This window comes from Lactuca virosa, chromosome 7, assembly GCF_052849685.1.
Source record: "Lactuca virosa cultivar CGN04683 chromosome 7, Lactuca_virosa_CGN04683_v6, whole genome shotgun sequence".
NCBI classification, from domain to species: Eukaryota; Viridiplantae; Streptophyta; class Magnoliopsida; order Asterales; family Asteraceae; genus Lactuca; species Lactuca virosa.
In genome coordinates, this window is record NC_136432.1 from 187,434,796 (window position 1) to 187,457,835 (window position 23,040).

The 23,040-nt window shown below is 34.6% G+C and overlaps 1 protein-coding gene across 2 annotated transcripts; it reads left to right on the top strand.

Annotated features, from left to right (window-relative positions):
* Nucleotides 1–3,357: 3,357 nt before the first annotated feature.
* On the top strand, nucleotides 3,358–8,729 carry LOC145124370 (putative DUF21 domain-containing protein At3g13070, chloroplastic). Of its 2 annotated transcripts, XR_013715610.1 has the most exons (16): nucleotides 3,358–4,074; nucleotides 4,142–4,239; nucleotides 4,308–4,401; nucleotides 4,489–4,566; nucleotides 4,663–4,766; nucleotides 4,861–4,942; nucleotides 5,050–5,189; nucleotides 5,283–5,361; nucleotides 5,441–5,504; nucleotides 6,698–6,789; nucleotides 6,896–6,961; nucleotides 7,041–7,157; nucleotides 7,242–7,418; nucleotides 7,594–7,808; nucleotides 7,992–8,100; nucleotides 8,209–8,729. XR_013715610.1 is itself a non-coding variant. In XM_079059690.1 (15 exons), exons 1-14 carry the CDS (start codon nucleotides 3,553–3,555, stop codon nucleotides 7,792–7,794), a joined length of 1,914 nt encoding a protein of 637 aa, XP_078915816.1. In that variant the 5' UTR covers nucleotides 3,358–3,552; the 3' UTR covers nucleotides 7,795–7,808; nucleotides 7,992–8,729. The 2 variants fall into 2 exon arrangements, 1 of the variants encoding a protein (XP_078915816.1); XM_079059690.1 differs by having other exon boundaries at nucleotides 7,992–8,729.
* Nucleotides 8,730–23,040: the final 14,311 nt, after the last annotated feature.

Sequence of the window (23,040 nt, forward strand, 5' to 3'; positions counted from 1 at the left end):
TACTTAATTTAATAATTTTAATATATTATTGGGTGTAAACCATTATCATTTTAAAGGTATAATTTTTGAACAATTTGTGTAAAATACATAAATTATTAATTTAAAAATAATATTATAGGGTCAACTTAAATATAAATTTTAATTTAACTTAAACAACCCAAAAAATATTTTGTAAATAGTTAAAAGTGATAAATCGTAGTGTCTTTCTAATAATGATTATAACTTGGTTAATAAGGTTAAATAAATATCAAACCTAAAGTGCAATCATAAATAAACTAAATTTCAATATTAAAATAATATATTTACTTCTATTTATAAAGTTATGACTTTAACTTTTAACATATTATACTTAATTTATTAAATTTCATATGTTGTTGTATGTAAATCATTATCAGTTTAAAGCTACAACTTTTGAACAATTTGGACAAAATACTTAGATTGTTAATTTAAAAAACCCAATTTATTTTTTTTGAATATTTAAAAGTGATAACTTGTAGTGCTAAATGCAAAAACTAAACTGTAATCTCAATTTAACTAAAATATTTCCTAAAGATACTCTTATAATCGTTAAAAGTTTTCAAATAAGTAGCTTAAATAACTTATAATAACAATAGTTAAAAATAACTCTATATATAAATGATTATATTGTTACCTTTAAAATAAAAAAACAATGTTTGATATTTTAAATAATTATAATGATAGAAATTAAAACGTTAAACAAATAAATTTTAAAAAATTAATTAACAATAATAACATCTATAAATAACTTTAAACCATATATTATATTTAATTTTATTCATGAATAACTCGCAGGTAGAAGTCATTCAAACGATTGAGATTATGCAGTTATAATAGATGTATATATTATCATATAATTCCAAATAATCAATATATTATATCAATTTAGCATACAAATTATTATATCAAATTTAACAACAACATTATTGTTATATTTAAAAAAAACATATATTTGGAAATATTTCAACTATATAGGTTTCTGCGTAACGCGCGGGCATACGCCTAGTCTATACATAAACCTCAACTCTACACACTATTTCTTTACTTTTGTGTGCCATTTTAGCGCGACGTTACTTTCCTTCGTCCTCCCTTGACTTCCCCTTTCATATGGGAAATTATCACCTTTAGGGGTGTTGAAAATAACCGAAATCAAATAAACTATCTGAACCGAATAAAGTTATGTTTAATCGATTTAACCGATTAAACCAAACATTATTTGTGTCGTTTTTCCGATTTTAGTTTTCACTATTCATTTTAACTGGAATAACAGAGGTTTTACGAATTATATATATATATATATATATATATATATATATATATATATATATATATTTGATAATTGTATTTGATAAATGTTTTTGTTTACACTATTTATCTTTTTACGTTTTTTCGACTTTTCCTAATACTAAATGTTTGGTTTTCTTGCATAGCAAAAAACATTTTAATCGGTGGTTTCAAAATTTAATTACATATAATTTATACATATTTTCTTTCTCATTTATATCTACGAATGAAAGTTTACCAAACAACAAGAAAATTAACATATGTTATTCGAACCGTGAATCAAACCAAATTAAATGGAATCCATTAGACGGAAAGACCCTTAACTGGTTCGATTTTGGTTGATATTTGAAAGTCAAAAAACTGATTTAATGAAGTAAAACGGAAAACAAGCAAAACCAAAAGCACACAAGACACAATATTGTACTTGGTTGAGTCAATGTGACCTACGTCCAAGGGCAGGAGGGGAGTATTCTTTATTTATAAGCTCTTAATAACAGAGGTTACAAGTATAATTCACCAAAGATTTGTCTATCACTCTAGAATTCAAGACGCTTCAAATGACTAGCAAACATCCCTATTTGCATTGAAGAGATCATACCTAAAACCATAATGAGCCAAACTAATTGGCCCATAGACTCATTAAAGGTGTCAACCAATCACAATCTGTCATGCAACAACTTCTGGAACATTCATCGATGACAAACAACACATGAGCATCAACAACGCACATGATGTAGCCTCATGAGACACAATGGAACATCATGATGCACAGGCGACACATCATGGACACTAGTGACGCATCATCCATCATAGTGGGGCATCATGGTAAATTTCCTTGAGCATCTTCAACTCTTGGGCATCCTTGAACAATCTTGAGCATCAAAAAGGACTTCATAGCATACGTGGCTCATCAAGGGATACCATAGCTCATCAGGGAACCAAATGACGCACATTGCACCAAGATGACACATATAGCATGATGATGGCGCATCTTGTGCAAGGGTTGGCGTATCTCCTTCAAGAATGACACATCTCCCTCACAAATGGCACATGAGGCTTCTAAGTGGTGTATCCTCATTCCAAAGTAGCATATCTTATTCTCAAGTGGTGCATATGGATTGCCAATGGCGCATCAGCCTTTTAGATGGCGCACCATGCTTCAAGAGTGGCGTATATATGCTCAGAGTGGCGCGCCTTGAGCATGGATGGCACATCCATGCACCAAGGTGCTCCATTTCACTCTCAGGTGCTCAATACCCCTTTTAGAAGATATGTTCCTTTGTGCTCCATTTCACTTTCAGATGATTCGTTCCTTTGTTACATGCTTTATGAGCCCCAAGTGCTCCATTAAGTTCCAAGTGCTCCACTTGAACTCAAATGCTATATCCGAATGTTCCAAATGCTTAAATCACATTTAACAACTGATTAAACTGAATAGAACAAAACATATAACATATATAACCTACCGAATAATACCCCTAGTCACATCTCATCTCCCATCATTTGTTTATAAAAATAAATACAATATTAATTTACTAAATACAAATAAAATACACAACAAATATCGTTAATTTAAAACATCTACCATAAAAAATTATCCACTATACTGAATAATATTTAAAGTAGTTTGTAAATAAAATATAATGACAAAAATTCAATGCCTAAGATAATTTTGATGCATCAAACACTTTTAAAATATAGAGTTTGGTTCTTACGAGAACGGACTTAGTTCTCGAGAATCCAAGAACTCTTTATGGACCATTAGGCTTTGGGGTGTACCTAAACGCCTCACACAATCAGTTTCAACCGTCTCAACGCCATTGCAAAATCATCCCACACCACGTCCCAGGTGGGGTAATGTTCACCTCCAAGTGAAGAACAACTCAAGAGAGGTACGTAAACTTCATCGATTAGGTCTTTATTTAATTATATATTTATATTTATTTATGAAAATCATAGCCAGTTGCATATAATAGTTGATTCATAGAATATGCTCATTATAAATCATTGGCACATATATCATTTCTTGGAACCATTTACAAAATTAAATGGATGCAATCTATTTCACATATAATGATATCATGGGGTATCCGTGGGGCATCCATGAACACCAATCTCTAGCGCTTTTCCATCGTCAGCGATCCTAAACCCCTTAAAAAACCCTTCACTGAATCCTTCAAGAACGCAACCCAAATTCATTTTTTCATGTAAATTTTGTATTTTTTTCCACCACCAAACGCACACACAGCTATGAATTCAACACTTCTCAGAACATCACCATTCATCCATCGTCGCCCTTTACACTCTTCACGAGTCCCGGAGCCTTTTGCCCCCTTTCGATACCATCTCAATACAAAACCATTATGGAAACACAAGCTTCAGATTTCACGAACCTCCAGTTTCTTCGACACCAAAGTATACCCAAAGAATCCCATAACCAGAGAAATTGTACCCGAAGAATCTACCAAAGATTCGTCAAGAAAAGAGGGTTTTGAGAAGTTTGGGGGTTTATTGAGATGCGGATTTCTTCTCGGTCTGTTGGTTTTGGGGGTAATTCGATGTCAAAGAGCTCTCGCATTGGATACTGGTAGCGATTTGGGGGTTTTGGTACAGACGGGCGTTGTTCATACGCAAGGCTTCTGGAATGGGCCCAAAATTTCACAGATTTTCCTAGTTTTCAGAGAACAAGGTTTGATTTTAGCTGCACTTTTGGGCTTATCTGCCTTCTTTTCCATGGCCGAGACTTCGATCACCACTCTTTCACCTTGGAAGGTATCTATCCCGTGTTTGATTACCTACATCGATATAGTGGTCCCTCAATATGGTACATTGTTTACAGGTGAGAGAGCTAGCTGAAAAAGAAGATGAAAATGGCGTCTTCAAGCTCCTTCGTACTGATATCACACGATTCCTCACCACCATTCTCATTGGCACAACGTAAACCTTACAATTTCTTTTCGTTTCCACTTAAATATTGTTATTAACAATTATAATCTTGTTTCCAGTGTAGTCAACATAGGAGCTACTGCACTTTTCACTGAAGCAGCAACAACAGTGTTTGGTGAAGCTGGTGTTAGTGCAGCAACTGGTGTCATGACTGTATGTATCCAAAACCTAATTTTTAAATCAATACAATAAAATTTCATCTTAAAAACCTAAATGATTTGGTTGTTAATTTAATTTCAGGTTGTTGTATTACTTCTCACTGAAATAACTCCCAAAAGTATAGCTGTTCATAATGCTACTGCTGTTGCTAGGGCTGTGGTAAGTAAAATTATTTGTATTTTGACTATTTTCTAATAAAAAAAAATTGCATTTTAATATTATTTCAAATTAATTAATGTCTAAAATAATACATAGGTTCGTCCAGTTGCATGGCTCTCAATTGTTTTATATCCAGTTGGAAGAGTTGTAACTTTTCTTTCAATGGGAATGCTTAAAATTCTTGGTTTAAAAGGGAAAAGGTTAGCCATTTGACATTTCTTTCAAAATGTAAATACTAAATACTTTAAATTTCATTTATCTTTTTTAATAATTTATGATTAAATTTTGCTTTAGTGAGCCATCTGTGACAGAAGATGAACTGAAGTTGATGTTGAGGGTTGCTGAGTTGAGTGGGGCCATTGAGGAAGAAGAACAAGTATCCATATTATCATATTATCATGATTATAAATTTATAATCTATGTCAAGTTTTCATTTTTTTTATAGGAGAATAATATTTAAATTCAAATTTTTATTTAATTCAGGATATGATTGAGAATGTGTTGGAGATAAAAGATACTCATGTGAAAGAGGTTATGACTCCTCTTATAGATGTAGTTGCAGTTGATTCTGGAGCAACATTAGTTGATTTTCATCACTTATGGGTGACTCATCAATACTCTAGGTAAAATTTTAAAATTGAAACAATTGGTTTAAAAAAAGCAAATTTTTTATTTTAAAAAACTGAATGATAATTGTTGAATAATTGAACTCATAGGGTGCCAGTATTTGAGCAACGAATTGATAACATTGTGGGTGTGGCTTATGCAATGGATTTGTTGGATCTTGTTCAGAAAGTAAGTTGATTTTGAATTATTTTATTTTATGTTGTTTTTATTTATTAAGATTATATAATTTATCATGAAATATGTGAAGGGAGATATGCTAGAAACTGCTATGGTGGGAGAGATTGCTCATAAGCCTGCTTATTTTGTCCCTGGTAAGACTCTATATTTGGTAGTCATGTTATGATATATTCATAGATTTGTAAAATTATAAAACTTGGAGAAAAAAGAAATTGGTTAATTAGGTTGAAATTTACCCAAATTGTGTTTTTGATGCATAAAAACTCCTAATTTAGTTGGGGAATTAGATTACTAGTATTATTATAATTATTTAGTTTCTTTAAGGGTTAATCACAAAAATGACTAAAATAGGAGATGCATACTAACAAAACAAAATCACCATCTTTTTCACACATATAACACAAAAAAATAACCTCCCATTTCACAAAATGAATATATTAATTTGCAAAGTTGCTTTATTAATGATCCCCAGTATATAAACTTTAAAAAATGAAAAAAATATGTTTTTTTTTTGCGAAATGACATCATCATTTTCCAAAAAAAAAAGAACTTTGTAAATTTTTAGAAGTTTTTCAACGTTGGGGATAAAACAATTTTGCAATTCGCATAATTCATTTTGTGAAACATGTCATTTTGTTATTTGTTAATAGGGTTAATCTCAAAAAAGACCTTATATTTTGTGTTTTTTCCGGATTAAACCTTAAATTTATCTTTTGCCTGAAAAAGACCTTGTATTTTTTCATTTCTTCCGATTTGGCCCTTTTAGTCATTTTTTGCCAAAAAAAATTGTAAAATGCGAGGGTTTTTTCGATAAAAACTAAAAAAAGTTGAGGGTTTATTTGGAAGCATTTAGAAGGTTGAGGGTTTTTTTCGGAAAATAAAAATACAAAGTTGAGGACTTTTTCGGAAAAAATGAAAAAATACAAGGTCTTTTTCAGGCAAAAAATAAATTTAAGGTTTAATCCGGAAAAAAACATAAAATATAAAGTCTTTTTTGAGACTAACCCTTGTTAATATGCACCTTCTATTTTGGTCATTTTTGTGGTTGACCTTTTTGTAATCATATTTAGAAAAAAAGTTAATTTATGAAAGATTTGGACAAAAAGTTTTTCGGGTCAATCCAATCTTGACCCAACCCATACAAAATTACCTGTTTGACCCGTTCCCCAACCCGCCCATTTTGGATAATTTTTAAAATGAGTGCAAATTTATTACAATCAAGCATATGATATATATAGGGGCAATTTTTATAAACCTTAAAGAGTAGATACTAATTTTTATAAACCTTAAACATGAATCATAATCATAAGTCATAACCTTTTTGCAGATTCAATGTTGGTTTGGAATCTTCTTAGGGAGTTTCGCATCCGGAAGGTCCACATGGCAGTTGTTCTTAATGAATATGGAGGAACAGTTGGAGTATGTTCATGTTCTTGATGTTTTATTTTTATATTTATTAGTTAACATTTTCTTAAATATTTAAATCTAAAACTAATTTTTTTCCCTTTTGTTTCTTGATGAGCAGATTGTAACCCTCGAGGATGTTGTTGAAGAAATTGTTGGTGAAATCTTCGATGAGAATGACTCAAAGGTAGGTGGAATTTAAATTTATAAACTTTATAAATTTAGTAAACATTTGTTATAAAATGTTTTTGGATTACACTTTACAGGAGGAAATTGATAGAAAAACTGGGAATATTGTGAAGAGAGGGGATGGAGTCTTTGATGTTGATGCAAATACATCAATTGATCAACTTTGTGAAGATTTAGATATTATTTTGCCAGAGGTATGTAGTTTTTTTTTTTTTTACTATGTTTTTGTCAATCTTGATTATATATTTTCCAATAAAAGATGGAATTTTTACATGCAGGATCATCAATATGAGACAGTTTCAGGGTTTATATGTGAAGCATTTGGATATATACCAAGAACAGGTGAAAGTGTTAAAGTAATTCTTAAAAAAGCAAATGAAGAAGATGATGATGAGAGTAAACAAGAACATAAAAATCAAGATCAGAAAGAAAAATCCCAAACATTCAAACTTGAGGTAATTTTAATCTCTAAGAGACTGTTTCATAGTTGCTGATTGAGTTATATCTGACTCAGACTGAGTCAGATCCAACCGAGTTAGAGCCTTCTAGTTGTATAAAAACAAAACCCTAAAACTTGTATAAAAACAATATGATTTGATTATATTCTATTATTATTATTTTTTTTTGCAGATATTGGCAGGAAATTGTAGAAAGGTAAATACAGTAAGATTTGAAAGAATAAACAATCATTCAGCAAAAGAAATCAAAGAAGCAGCTCGAATCATTCCTAGATTTTGGAAAAAAAAATGGAAAAATTACGAAAGCTCAGGAAGTGGTGATGATGAAAGATTTTATCAAGAAACACCCCAAACCACCATTAACAACCAATGATCATCATCATCAAGGTATCATCATCAACTTTCACTTATTATATCTTATTCCCCTTATAAGTTGCACTAAAAAATAACTTAAAAGAAGCAAAAATATAACCACAAAAAAAAAAACAAAAAACTAGAGATGAAGAGATGTGTCTACTTCATGTTTTGATGATAAAATTAAAAACTCAATAAAGGGTTGTTTTTTTGCAGGTTTTTGAGGTTCTGTTTGCTTGGTGTATATATTGAGTCCAAGAGAGAGAGAATCTTGAAAACAGAGTCTAGGGTGCACCGATGACCTAACCGGTGGTGGCTCATAACGGTTAGTTTGACTTTGACTTTGACCTTGACCTTCAGGAAACAACTTTAAAACCTCCATCTCTTCCCTCTTCTCTCTCATTCTCTCAAGCTGCCGGAATCTTTCTTGCAGGAGAGCTATAGAAGAAGCACCACCACCACCGCCTGCCGCCATCAACTTGCCGCCTTGCCTTCCCATGGAATGAAGAGCTTTTATTTTGTGGGATATTTGTTAATTTTTTTGTGTTGAACCTATTTGATGGTTTCTTTATATATATATATAATGTAGGGGTGTGTTTTTTGGTTTATAATAATATTTGTTTTGGAGAGTGAGCCTCCCTTTGTGGATTCTTGATGACGTCATTGGGGTATAGAATCGGCTAATGGAGCACAAGATCCAAGGGGAAAAAGAAGAGTGAAGGCAAAAGGACTTTTTGAAGGAAAGAAAGGGTGAGGGAGTGAGGACAAGAGGACAAAGAGGAAAAAAGTGGTAGTGTTTGGAATGTTGTGTTTGTGAGAATATAAGGTTAGGTTTGATGCTGTGGTCAGGGTTTTTGTAATTTTTTTTTTGGAGTGCTTTAAGCTTTGTAGAAGATGACAACGTTTTTGGTTTCTTGTTTATGGAGTTTATGTACATGTTTCTATTCCAAAATATTACTTCTGATTTACTATATAGTATGATGGGAATTTGCTAGAAAATCGTTCGTGTTATGATGGGAATTTGATAGATGTTTTTTTGGTTCTTGATTTTGACTTGTGACTGTTGGAATTCTAAGAGTAACATCTTTCATTTAATTTAGGGTAAAGATTGTGATTGCATATAAAACAAATGGTGGAATTATTGTCCTTATGGACTAGAGTGTGTTTGTTTGTACCTTAGCCACGAAGAATGGTCACATTCAAGGAATGATGTATGCATCAATAAGTCTATACGAACATGTTTATTAATTTATTTTGTACATACATATTTGTCTTCTATGATGTATGCATCAATAAGTCTATATGGACATGTTTATTTATTTATATTGTACATACATCTTTGTCGTCTACCGTTATTTATAGTGTTTAAAAGTCTTTAACATATTTGAAAAAATATGTACATACGTGATTTATGTTATGTACATGCAAACATTAGGAACTAGGAAACTTGTAATCTTTGGATGAAATCACTCAAAATTTGAGATTATTGGTGATGTTTTGGTAATTATTTTGACCGACTTTTTATTGTGGTTTTCTTTAGAAACAATATCAATGTTTTATGTACTTTTATTTACTTGAAATGTGTTCAACAAACTCGTTGATTCCATTTCCCATTATTTAATGTCCAATCTCTTATATATCTCTTCGTATGCCATGTCCTTTGTTTTCCTTACTCACGGTTGGTGTTCTTGTGCCATTCTTTAACCGATCTTATGACGGTTATTGGGCCATATAGTTAACTGGTCCTCTTCCCACCACTAGTGTTAAATATGAGAATCTTTAACACTTAACAAAGTTAAAAAAAAAAAAATATGCCATATACAATCACTTTAACAAGTTGTTAATTTTCTCACAAAGCCAACCAACAAATCTTGACCGTATAAATTTTTTTAGATGTTATTGTGGATCACCACTTTGGCCCAAAATTGGTCCAAGACTTGTTTAGAGATAGCCGAACTTAAAGCCCAAAAGGTGGCTTGTATTAAATTGTGACAAAACTTAGGAGTCGTTGATGCATAATTCTGATAATTCATCAAATAATGTTTATATTATATGATTATCAGTTCATTTTGGGAAAGATCGTAGCTAACCAAGATTAACTATATAGTTCATAGAAAACGTTTCATTACAAAAACCATATTTTTCATGAAGTAAGTTATCAACGGTTATTATGATGAGAAAATATAATATCTTATATTACAAATTTATCAGTTATTATACAAGTATCTATATTTTTTTTTTCGAATTTTACAATTTAGGTTAACTTGTCAAAAATATATGGAAATACTACAACGTTTGGAACACGAAATAATAGGTCAAGCTAACTCCGAACGAGGCCACTACTATTCACACCCACCAAGGTTTCCTTAAACTTCACTTGTTTCAAAATTAATCCATAACTTTAACCATAAAAAAGTTTAAAAGTTAATGTTACTTTTCAGTAATCAATTATCATTCCTTTTAACTTTTCTTTTTCCTCCTAAAGTCATAAACTTTAATTTTAAGTTCCAATATTATAAAAATATATATCTAAAACCAAGTTGTTGTTATTAAATAACATGCCATATACTTTATGCATAAATGTGGTAGTGTCCATTTTGTACACAAATGCTAGAATGGATATAATATAATGTTTTTATTTATTGATATTATCATGCAACCATGTCTTTAAAGGAATTTAATTAGATAGATTTCCACTAATTAAATGCTTTATATATATATATATATATATATATATATATATATATATATATATATATATATATATATATACACCCCTGTGTGTATGTGTATGTGTGTGTCTAGGGATATGATCAAATCAATATAAAATGAAGATGTTAAGACACTATTTTTACGTTATTAATCAACAATGAATCCCTATACTAATAAAAGAATAGTTTTAATATTCTTTTGTCATGTGTCATTCTAATACTACTCTATATTAATATTATGTCATAAATTAGACAAATTACTATCACAATTAATGACGTTAAAGTTTTAAATAATTGATTTTAAACTTTTCATGGAAACATTTACTTTTTTAATTATATGTTAAGTTTGAAGTTATAACTAACTTTAAAATTTTGGTATATCTCTTAATTAATAGGTTATTTAAAACTATTTATTTAAAATAATTGATTACTAATTATGAATTTTTGCTATAAAAATTGAATTAATTTTGTAACCGTGGTTCCCACGGGTTATAAACTAGTATATGAATAATTATATGTTAATATGCATATTAAAATTTAGTATAATATTATACATATACCAAATTCATAGCAAAATAATAATATAAAAATAGGGTATTCATGTTTTCATTTTATTTAATATTTTCATTTAAACCATCCATATATATACCTATATCACACATATAATATGAAACATACCTTTTATTTAAGATATAACGTATTTAGTAAGAGTTTATGTTATTGCGCTTCAAATTTTTTCTAGTATGAATTATTGACTTGATTTGTTGATTTTAAATTATCAACATGGTGTGTATATGTATATATTTATGTATGCACATACATACATATTACATATATACACATATACACATCATGTTGACAATATAAAATTAACAAATCAAGTTCCAAACAATACTAAATAAACGTAATTATAGGAACAAATTAGTTTTTATAAGCAAGGTCAACAACTTAGACTCTCCGTAGATAACTTATATCGTAGATATAAAAGATATGTTTCATACTTAAAAAGATTAACGTTTAATATATTTAGGAGACCAATCATTGTTTAGTAGATCAGCAATTAGTATTTTATGTGTTAAATGTTTAGTAAATTAGTAGTATAATGAATTAAAAATCAAATTCATCCTTACGTGCTAAAGTCTAACGATTTAAATAATATGGATAATGTTAGGTTATATTAATATGATTTGGTGGAGTTGTTTAGAATAATCACAATACTAACATTGTCTAATTTGAAAAATTATAATTAGTTTCATACTGCTTATGTTTGTGTCTTAACTTCTAAATTGCAACTAAATGTTAAAGTTATAAAGGAGATGATTATATATTGTATTATTAGAAAGAAATAAGAATTGCAGTAAATATATAAAATAAAAACCACCCCTCAAATAGTTAAAACTAAAAGGAAACATCAATTCAACAAATAAAAAACAAATCAAAATATGTTCGCTATAATAAACTTTTCAATAAGACTAATTTGTAGGTTCCACCAAAAATAAAAATCCACGTAAATAAATAAAAGAAATATTATAAACTTGTGAAAAAGTGTTTCTATATAAAAGGCTTATTAATATATATATATATATATATATATATATATATATATATATATATATATATATATATATATATATATATATAGGGTTAAAATATTGTGTTCTAACTATCTATTGTGTGAATGTAGGATTGATTGTGGAGCAATCATTTTAGTTATTTTAAGAAATGATTAATATATATCGCATGTTGAAGATATAATGAGGATTAATTATATCTTCAACATTTAATATGCATTAATTACTTTCTTAAAATAACGAAAATAATTGGTCCAAAATTAATTCTACATGCACACAATAGATAGTAGAAACATTTGAATCTAACTTTCTTTCTCTCTCTCTCTCTCTCTCTCTCTATATATATATATATATATATATATATATATATATATATATATATATATATATATATATATCAAATTAGAACCATAAAAAGTTAAGAACCATAAGAACCACTTTTTTACCATATAACTTAAATCATCAGACATATTTGATCAATCTTATCTCACAAGACAACTTATCTCTCATCTTTCTCTTTCTCTCTTTCTCTCTCTCTCTCTCACACACCTCCTACCGTTGCCGACGACCACCACCATCGCCGACACCACCGTCGTCGCCGGAATACAATGGTCTTCAGATCTGGAGCCGCCGCCTTCAGATCTGAAGCATTCACCTTCAGATCTGGTGCATTCGCCTTCAGATCTAGAACCCCCGACTTCAGATCTGCCATTACCACCGAACGCCACCTCCTTCCACCGCCATCTATCTCACCAGCACCGACTATTGCCTTCCATCAGCCGCTTTGCTTTGCTGGAACACTTAGAAAACACTACACTCTATTTTGAAGTCTGAATATGCTTCTTCTCCAGATCTCCAACGTTTCAGATCTGATGAAGCACGAGAAAAACTCTACGATTTGCTTCGCCAGAATAACAGATGTGACGGAGTATGAAGCTCTTTGTCGCCTCCAGATGTCCGACCACCTCCAGATCTACTTCTTTATTCAAACAACCACTGGAGACTGCCTTTATCTTCATTTGCACCCGTCAATTCAGATCTGATGTAGATATGAGAATTTGGTGTTATTATACAAAGGTTTTTCTTTCTGTTTCATCATTCCATCGTTGGATTTACATCAGATCTGATGGGTTTTATGCATAAGAACAATCCTATGTGCTCATACAAACCCTAATGCTTGGATCTAGGTTTCTCTATTGTACATGCAATGAATCCAAGACTTACAAACCCTAATCTAGCATACATAATATCAAAGTTAACATATAACATCAGATCTACATGTTTACCTCTTAGAATAGTAGCTTGAATCTTCTTCTCATCACAATTGTAATTCCTATAATGGATCACAAACACCACACAAGCAAGAAGGCAACTTTGAGAGAGAGGAGGATGCTAATTTTCGGCCTAGGGTTTTCTCTTGGGAACAAGTGGCCGAAAATTGCATGCAAGGGTCTCTATTTATACTATAGGCTGCTAGGGTTTCATTCTAAACCCTAATGGATACCTTAGCCACCAAGTAGCCCAAGGAACCTTCTGGAATAGGGCCCTTGTACGAAAATATGATGATCTTTCATCATAATTTCGTTCCCCCTTAGTCCATTAGGTTTCCCAACCCAAAACTCAACTATCACACACTTGACAGTTTAAGTCCCTTTATTTAATTAATCTCTTTTAGTCACCAAATTAATTCCTAATTAATTTATGACTAATACTAATTAAATAAATATGATTTCTCCTTTAATATATTATTCTTATAATATATTAATAAACCATAATATCCTCTCTCTTTCCTTAAATTACCTTGTCAAATTGCTTTGGTGAAGGCAACCCAAAAGGACCATGCATAACCGGGTCAAGTACATACCAAATATAGTTACGGGCTTAGACACTAATCCAACAGTCTCCCACTTGGATAAGTCTAGTAACTATATCTCACATACGACTTCAGGATCCGGTTAGCAATCGTAGCTCTTATACGCTTCTGTCAACTCTGATCAAAATCCTGTCCTTCAGATAAGGGATTGTATAATCCTCTGTTCTAGATATCATGCCGAGAATACTTATTGTCCAGCATTTTGTTTCTCGATCTCTGATTCGTTCGACATAGAATTCAGTTGAACACATCAACCTCATCCTGACCGGGCCCGACACATAAGTCAAACCAAATCATCGAGTGGCCAAGATATCGCTTTTATACTCTTAGAATAAAAGGAACAGAAAACTTCGACTTATATGCTTTTATTATCTACTAGCTAAGTTACACACAATAATACGTTTTATAACATCACGTTACTGATGCGGTTTCGTATTATCAATACATAATCAACTAGCAAACAATAACCATATCTCTAGGTTTAAAGATTATATGATATTATCATCTCACGATCACTTGTGATATCTTTCATGAAGTGATACTAGCAAATGCGGGTTTATTCCAATGCTCAAAACATATTTCATAAACACTCATAAACTTTGTAGCAAACCTTTGCTATGTCTAAAACCTTTTAGACAATCTACAAACAAATTTATGACAATCTTCTTTCATATCTACTTCCAACATATGAGCGATTGTGGACTGTTCGAATAATCCTATTATTTAGGAAGTCAAAACATGTAAAATGGAAATAACAGATAAATAATCAACACACGATAGTAACTTTCTTATAAATAACACACCTTTATTTAATCATCAAAATGTTGAATACAAAATTATCCATTACAAATTTCCTACCTATCTAATCTAAACTAATATCGTCCTTTAGCCCAACGCTCCTAGCGTGCTTCAAATGCTTGACCCTACTCAATCCCTTCGTAAGGGGATCTGTTGGGTTATCTTCTGACGATACCCTCTTCACAACGATGAGTCCCTCTTCTACCCGATGTCTAATAAAATGGTATTTCCTGTCGATATGTCGAGATCTGCCATGATCCCTTGGTTCCTTGGTCAAGGCAACCGCTCCTTCATTATCACAGAAAATTTCCATGGGCTCCTTTATGGATGGCACAACTCCAAGGTCTCCTATGAAGTTCTTCAACCATTTAGCCTCCTTTGACGCTTCGCTTGCCGCAATGTACTCTGATTCGCACGTTGAATCAGCTACGGTCTCTTGCTTGGAACTTTTCCAAGTCACTGCTCCTCCGTTCAAGGTAAAGACCCAGCCTGACTGCGATCGGTAATTATCCCGATCCGTCTGAAAACTAGCGTCACTGTACCCTCGCACCCTTAAGTCATCACTCCCACCGAGGACTAGAAACCATTCCTTGGTCCTTCGTAGGTACTTAAGAATATTCTTGACAGCAATCCAATGTGCTCTACCGGGTTCCCTTGATATCTGCTGACCATGCTCAAAGCGAAGGCCACATCAGGGCGAGTACAGGTCATAGCATACATAATCGAGCCAACTGCGGAAGCGTAAGGTACTCGGCTCATATCAGCTATCTCTGCCTCCGTACTTGGGCTCTGAGTCTTTACTCAGTTTGGTATTGCATTGAATTGGCAACTCCCCTTTCTTGGAATTTTCCATACTAAAACGTTTTAGTACCTTTTCCAAGTATGTATCCTGACTGAGTCCTATCAGTCTCTTACTTCTGTTTCTCACTATCCTTATTTCCAGTATATATGCAGCCTCTCCGAGGTCCTTCATAGCGAAACACTTCCCAAGCCAGGACTTGACCTCCTGCAAGGTTGGGATGTCGTTTCCTATGAGCAGTATGTCATCGACATACAATACGAGGAAGCTCACTATACTCCCACTGGCCTTGACATACACACATGACTCATCTTCGTTTCGCAGAAAACCAAACTCTTTGACCTTCTCGTCAAAACAAAGATTCCATCTGCGAGATGCTTGCTTTAATCCATAAATGGATTTCTCAAGCTTGCACACTCTGTTTGGATGCTTCGCATCGACAAAACCCTCTGGCTGATTCATGTAAGCATCCTCAGCCAATTTCCCATTTAGGAAAGCGGTTTTTACGTCCATCTGCCAAATTTCATAATCATGAAACGCAGCTATTGCGAGCATTACCCTAATAGACTTTATTTTAGCAACTGGCGAGAAGGTCTCATCATAGTCAACTCCAGGAGTTTGAGTAAAGCCCTTCGCGACCAATCGCGCTTTATAAGTGTGCACTTTCCCATCCATGTCTGTCTTCTTCTTGAAGATCCACTTGCACCCGACTGTCTTACGACCTGGTACATTATCAACCAAATTCCAAACTTGGTTGTCATACATGGACTGAATCTCGCTGTCCATTGCCTCTTTCCATTTAGACTGGCTTCGTGAATGAGGCCTACTAGCGATAAGACTAGCTTATTCTTATACATATATATATATATATATATATATATATATATATATATATATATATATATATATATATATTAATCTTGTAATAGATAAAGTATAAGATTGAATTTTAAACTTGTAAAATTCTAAGCGTTGAAATTTAAATTTTTTTCAAAAATAAACTTTTCAATCAAAAAATTAAATTTCAAAACTTGAGGGCAAGTTTTGAACTTTCCAAAACACAAGGGATCAAATAACAAATAATATAAATCAAACAATTAATTTAGTGATTATCTATATTTGACCTAATTCAATTTCTTGCAAGATAAGTTACCCAATCAATTCAAAAAATCAATCTTAAACATATAAGGAATTTATTATCTAATCAATTGGTAATTATCTTGTGTTTTGGCAAGGATAATCTTTCAATAACAATAAAATTCGAATTTTATCAGTTAAAAACATATAAGGCAATTACCCTTCACCAAAACAGCAAGAAATCCCGAGATATCCTCTGTCTGAGTCCCAAACTCGCCGAGTAGCAATCTGAACTCGCCGAGTAGGGCCAAATCGCCGAGTCCAGATATTGACTCGCCGAGTTGGTTCGGGCAGAGGCAAGAAAATCGTTTTTCAGCAAGAATTCGACAATTGCATCACATACAACAGAAACTGATGAGAATAAATCTCAGATCGATTAGATCTTTCACAGGTAAAAGATAAAGATCAAACAAAACAAACACAATAATAGAATCAACAATATGCTTATGATTCAAATATAGTCACGCCTCAGCAGAGCTCTATGAAGAACTTCCACTGTAGAGGCGAGCTAGGGTTTACAATCCTCAAAAAGAATAAAAATTAAAGCGTATTTACAAAGACTGCATGCATGCAGCTTAAATACTAAACCCTAGAGAAAACATGCACGGTTGGACAGGCCCAAACCGGTAATCAAAATTGGGCTAAGGACCGAGCCCATGACGCAACACTATAAGCCCAACAATCTCCCCCTTTGCGTCGAATGAGGCGAGAGATCAATTTCTTTGAGTACGCTTCACAGTCTTGACAACCTTGAACAGTCGAGGGATGACTGAAGGAAGTGTTTGCCGAAACTGAATGTACCATCGTAGCATGTCAGTAAACAGCTTCTTATCGGCTGTAGAATTCTGATTGCACTTGTGGATAATCTCCAAGATATGCTCCAAGCAAGCAGTTGAGAATAAGTGCTTATCACACAGAGCGAAGATACATTTTTGCTTTTCGCCTCTGACAAACATTACCGTGTGAGACTGTGGGTCGATTCTACCCTTGACCATAACATTCACATCGCCCATTCTGCCGGAAGGTTTGATCGTTGGACGCTTGTGAATGGCAGCGACGATCTCTTGGTCCATTTTCGCCACTTCGTGAATGTAGCATACAAGCATTCGCTTGATATGGTCAATGATCGGCTGATACTCCTGTTGATTTGACATCAGGATGTTGTTGAGAAGTATCCAGTCGTGGGGATTGAGGTTCGGTAGATTAGCAAGGGTGAAGTTATGAACCGAGCCTTCAGAGCCTCGAGTCACTTTGAATTTCACATTGACAAACTTCCCTGCTGAGTAAGGCTTCAGAACCTTGACAGTAGTAATCTTCTGTAAGCTCCATGTCAGGTGCTGTGGCTGAGCAAAATCCAGATAGAACTCCAAAAGATCCCGATCAACCTTCGGGTCTGGAGAGGGAATAGAAACAGTTGAGTTAAAGCAGTGAAAGATGAATGCTTTTCGCGTGATCGGCATGTCAAACTGTGCATCCTTGGAGTTTTCAATCCCAAACGACATCACAGGCTCAAGCCACAGTGTACAAGGTTCATCGATAACACACTTTTGAAGCGAATCAAGAGTCCACACAGGAAAAATGGACTTCTTCTTTTCCAGGAGCTCTTTTCTTTAAGCTCTTTTTCAAGCTCTATCGATTCCTTCATCAGTTTTTCTTCAAGTTCCTTATCAGATGCCTTTGTTTTCTGAAAAGGATTAGAGGGATCTGGTTTAAAAATATCTTCAATATCATCATCAGTATCATCATCTTCACCAATTTTCTTCTTCTTCTTCTTGCATCTATCACTGACCGAAGCTTCATTAACCTTCTTCTTCTCTCCCCCTTGTTTCGGTTGGACACCAGGCACCGGAACACCCTCAATACGACTAAGAATGGCCAGTGCAGGTCGAAGTTTATCAGCCAAATGCCTGCGAGTGGTGATGGTGATGATAGGATCATGGGCTTCAAGGAGGTGAAGTAAGATGGAGTGAACATAAGCAGCTGAGCCTCGAATAACTTCCCTCTCAGACTTCAAGTCATTGAGTTCAGCTATTGCAGTGCGAAGTTTGAGATTCTGGATTTTCAGTTGAGAGGTTCGCTTGTCGAGTTCATCCATGACTCGATTTTCAACTGCCAATTCTGCCTCCAGTTGAGTTAAGCGATCATTGACTTTATCATGCAGATTGACATTTGCAGCTTCAATGGCTTTTCGGGCAACTTCAAGATTAGCTCGTTCGAGTGCTAGAGAACGCTGAAGATTTGCAACCGAATCATTTACTGTCTTAGCATCCTTTTGAGCAGCAGCCTGCAATGAATCTAGAAATAGGTTAGCCTCAGAAATTAGTTTGTCGACTTTTGCGGTCGCCTCTCTGCATTCTTTAGAGGAGGACTCGACTGCAAGCGAGGCCTTTTGACACTGGGAAGTGGAGGCGTCGATAGCCTTGGCTGCAGCAGAAAGGGATGCGCCATGTTCTTTTACAACAGAAGAAAATAATGCTTTGAGAGCAGCATCTGAATAAGCCCCAGAGGAAGAAGAGGAAATAAGTTGATCAAGTTTATCATTGACTGTTTTGAGATGACGCTTGGTTACAGGTGAATCTTCATCTTCATCACTCTGGACATGGTAAGGACTGAAATAGGTGGAATCAAATTCCAAGTCCTCACCTCCAAGAACAGGGGTGGTGTCAGTAGATGGGGTAGGTGATAAGGGTTTGGTTGTGACAGGAGGTTCAGTGGTAACAGGTGGGATAGGAGCTGAAGAATGAGCTTGTGTAGTAGTGGTGGTAGTGGTAGTGTTGGTAAAGATTGGATTAGGGATGGGAGTAGTGTTAGATGGTTGAGATGTAGAGATGGGAAATATAGGAGGTATGGATACTGGGGCAGAAACGGGTGGAGGAGAAGGAGGGAGGGAGCGAACTAGAATTTCGGGGGTAGGAGAGCGAGGCGGGGTATTACCACGACCCGAAGCCTCCTCGTCAGAGCTTTCGCTTTCAGATTCCGAAGGAGGAGCAGATGTGTGTTTGGGAGGGACATACTCTGAGTCTGAATCACTTGAAGATTGGAGTATGAGTCTCCGAGCGGGCTTTTTCTGCTTCTTGGGTTCAGGCTGGGACAGAGCGGCCTTGTCTGACCTTCGCTTCGTAGGGGTTTGCCCCTTGGTTGTTTTAGCAACCTTCGTCTCCTTCTGAGTCGCAACTTTCTTTCCCCTCTTGGCTGGCTTGTCAGCTTCTTCAATGGATCGAACCATGGCTAGGGTTAGTTCCCGTGGACCCGAAGAAGGAAACTCCCTGTATTGTTGCAGAAGTTTACTTGCTTCAGGCAGACAAGCAAGCATGGTGTCAGGGATGGATCCAGTGAAAGAATACTTGGAGGGATCCGTGACAATTATCTTTGTTGTGTGAAAAGTAGCAATAGAGGAGAGAAGAGAGTTTGCCATGATTGGAACGTGAAGGCGATCCATTACCCACTTGGTGATGATTGACCAGTACCATCCACACGAGATTTCGGAGTGTCTTGAGGAAGAACTCAAGCTTTGGATCAGTTGTTGCCAGATAATTGTACCATAGTCCAGATCAATCCCGTGATATAGACCGTAAAGCACAGTCATAAAGGACTTGCTTGCTCCATCTGAGCCGGCGCTGCGCTCAGATAGTCCTTTGAACAGTAGAGTGAGTAAGCCATTCCATGGAGGAGGAAGGCAAGACTTCTTGAACTTGGTGATGGTGGTTAGGGTTTCAGTGTACCCCATTTGATAAAACATGGAGAACAACTGACCAGTAGTGATCGATTCAGGGTTTACTTTGGTTGGTTCTTGAGAGAGACCAATTAGGGCACAGAAGCGGTTCTTGGAGATGGAGGACTTCTCATTGTGGAGTTCAAAGTGAATCCTTTCAGCGGCTTTGTCGTAGTAAGCAGTGGAGTAGATTAGTGAGAGGCAGGCCATGGGAACAACTTCGACTCTTGACAGAGCGTCGACTAAAGGCGAGTATTTAAGACACTCAACAAGATACAACATGTAGGGTTCATAGACAAAGGGTGTGAGATCGATGATCAGGTTTTGTTGAGGTTTGATAATGAGAAGGGTTGGGTGAACAGAGGTATCTTGAACTGAAGAAGATTCTGCCATTGTAGAAACTTGGAGAAGAAGATGAACAGTAAGATGAATCGCCTTTGTTCTTCGAGAGTTTTGAAAGTGATAAAAGGGTAAAGAGCAGCGTGCCAAATCCTTTTATACGTACAAGTAGGAGAAAGAAAAATCCGGCTGATATCTTGGAGTTATTTGAACCGGCGCCTGAAGTGACGGATGAACAGTAGTCATACCCAGTGATGACGCATGAAAGAGAAAGGGCGTTTCCTTTGTACACGCCATTCCATAAAAAGCACTTTTGCAAATTATCTTAACGGTTGGAGAAATGCTGAGTCAGCCTTAACTCTATCCCAATCGTCACCCCATATTTCACATGAATCGTCATCGCTTTTTAAGTTTATCGATCATTGAAGCACCATTAATAGAACTAGTTTTTGGAAAAAAAATTCGTGCATAGAGTGTAAAAGATAAAGAAATAAAGCGACTTGTGCAAGATAATTTGTGATGTCTTAAAAAAACATAAAGCAACTGATTCTGGGCACGAATCTCTTCCTTCAAAGTCAAGAGAGACCTTAAAGTGCTTGTATGGCTTCCCATTAAATAACGATCAAATACTTGTTAAGAAGTATTGAAAGGCATCTTTTAAATCTAAGGCTCATAACAGGTGGCTTTCGCTTCAATTCATGAATTCGAGACTTGATATAAGACCGAAACCGAATGAAGTACTTGTTAGATCAATGTAATCTATTGAACAAGTAGGTAGGGAACATATTCAGTGACTTGTTGAAATCGTAATTGGAAAAAAAAAATTAAAACATGGATCCATTTGGAAGAAAAGCTTTGGTAATAAGCACTTTCATTAGGATCTCGCAAAACGAAAAATGAGATTTCATAGAAGTGCATAATATAGATCAAACGTTAAAGTATTCACCGTCAATTCAGTAAGGGAGTTGGATTTTGGGTTTTACTTAAGTCGTGGTGAACAAACTTAAGATCATCAACACAGAATTGGTATAACCATAAACCTCAGTGGTTATGGCTGAGAGTCTCAAGGGTTACAGAATGTGAAACGAATCAGTGATGGAGAAAAATAAGGTGGGTAAAAGAAACGAAAGTGCCTCTGCTAGAACTGATTGACAAATCAGAAAACCTCTTAACTCAATTTGAGAGGAGTATGACAGCTCATGATTAGAGTAAATGTTATAGCCTGATTGGTGAGACAAGATTTGTATTTATCAAGTCATTAAGGCTTTACTCAGAATCGTTCGAGGCTTTGGTCAACATACAACAACATGCTTCTAGGGACACTTAACTAGTACTGAAGGAAAGAAATATACCTGCCTTAGTTCCATATTCTGATTTACTGGTTCTCTTATTACCTAATAAGAACAAAGAAACACACCACACAAACCAACAAACAAAGAAACAGAAATATTTTTGAATTTTTGGAAGGTTTCTGAAAAGAAATAAAAACAGAAAGATAAAATATTTTTGGATTTTTTTTTTTTTTTTTAACAAAAAATAGTATACAAAAGAATACAAACAAAACGCCTTGATATGAGAAGAAGCAAACGAGTTCAGATGGACCGAACCCGAAATAGACCGAACGCTCGGTTCATTTCGGTTCATGGTCGACCCGAACCCGAAATAGACCGAACGCTCGGTTCATTTCGGTTCACTCTATTTCGCCTCTTACCTTTATTGAAGCGAAGGCGATTTTGGTAGTGACTCCGATTCCATCATGCCTAGGCCTTGCAAAATCTTGTTGAAACTTGCTTCAGGAAGAGCCTTAGTGAATATATCTGCCAGTTGATCAGTTGTCCTTACAAAGTGAATTTCGACGTTGCCATCTTCCACGTGATCTTTAATGAAGTGATACCTCAGTGCGATATGTTTAGTCTTTGAGTGTTGCACTGGGTTGTGACAGATCCTAATTGCACTTTCAGAGTCGCAATATAGTGGGATTTTTTTCATATTTAGCCCGTAATCTCTAAGCTGACTCTGTATCCATATCACCTGAGATGTGCATGAGGCAGCATCGATGTATTCAGCTTCAGCCGTCGAAAGAGAAACACAGGTTTGTTTCTTCGATTGCCAGCTGACCAATTTACAGTCTAGAAATTGGCATCCTCCAGTGGTACTTTTACGATCTAATCCACATCCGCCTAAGTCAGCGTCTGAGAACGCTTGAACAAAGAATCCTGAATTGGCCGGATACCAAAGACCAAGAGAGGAGGTTCGCTTCAGATATCGAAAGATACTTTTCACAGCTTGCAAATGAGGTTCGTGTGGGTTAGCTTGAAATCTGGC

Coding starts and splice junctions, on each gene's coding strand:
- LOC145124370 (XM_079059690.1), top strand. CDS start 3,553: ATGAATTCAACACTTCTCAGAACATCACCATTCATCCATCGTCGCCCT. Junction 4,943..5,049: donor CCATTGAGGAAGAAGAACAA/GTATCCATATTA, acceptor TATTTAATTCAG/GATATGATTGAGAATGTGTT. Junction 5,362..5,440: donor TGTTGGATCTTGTTCAGAAA/GTAAGTTGATTT, acceptor AAATATGTGAAG/GGAGATATGCTAGAAACTGC.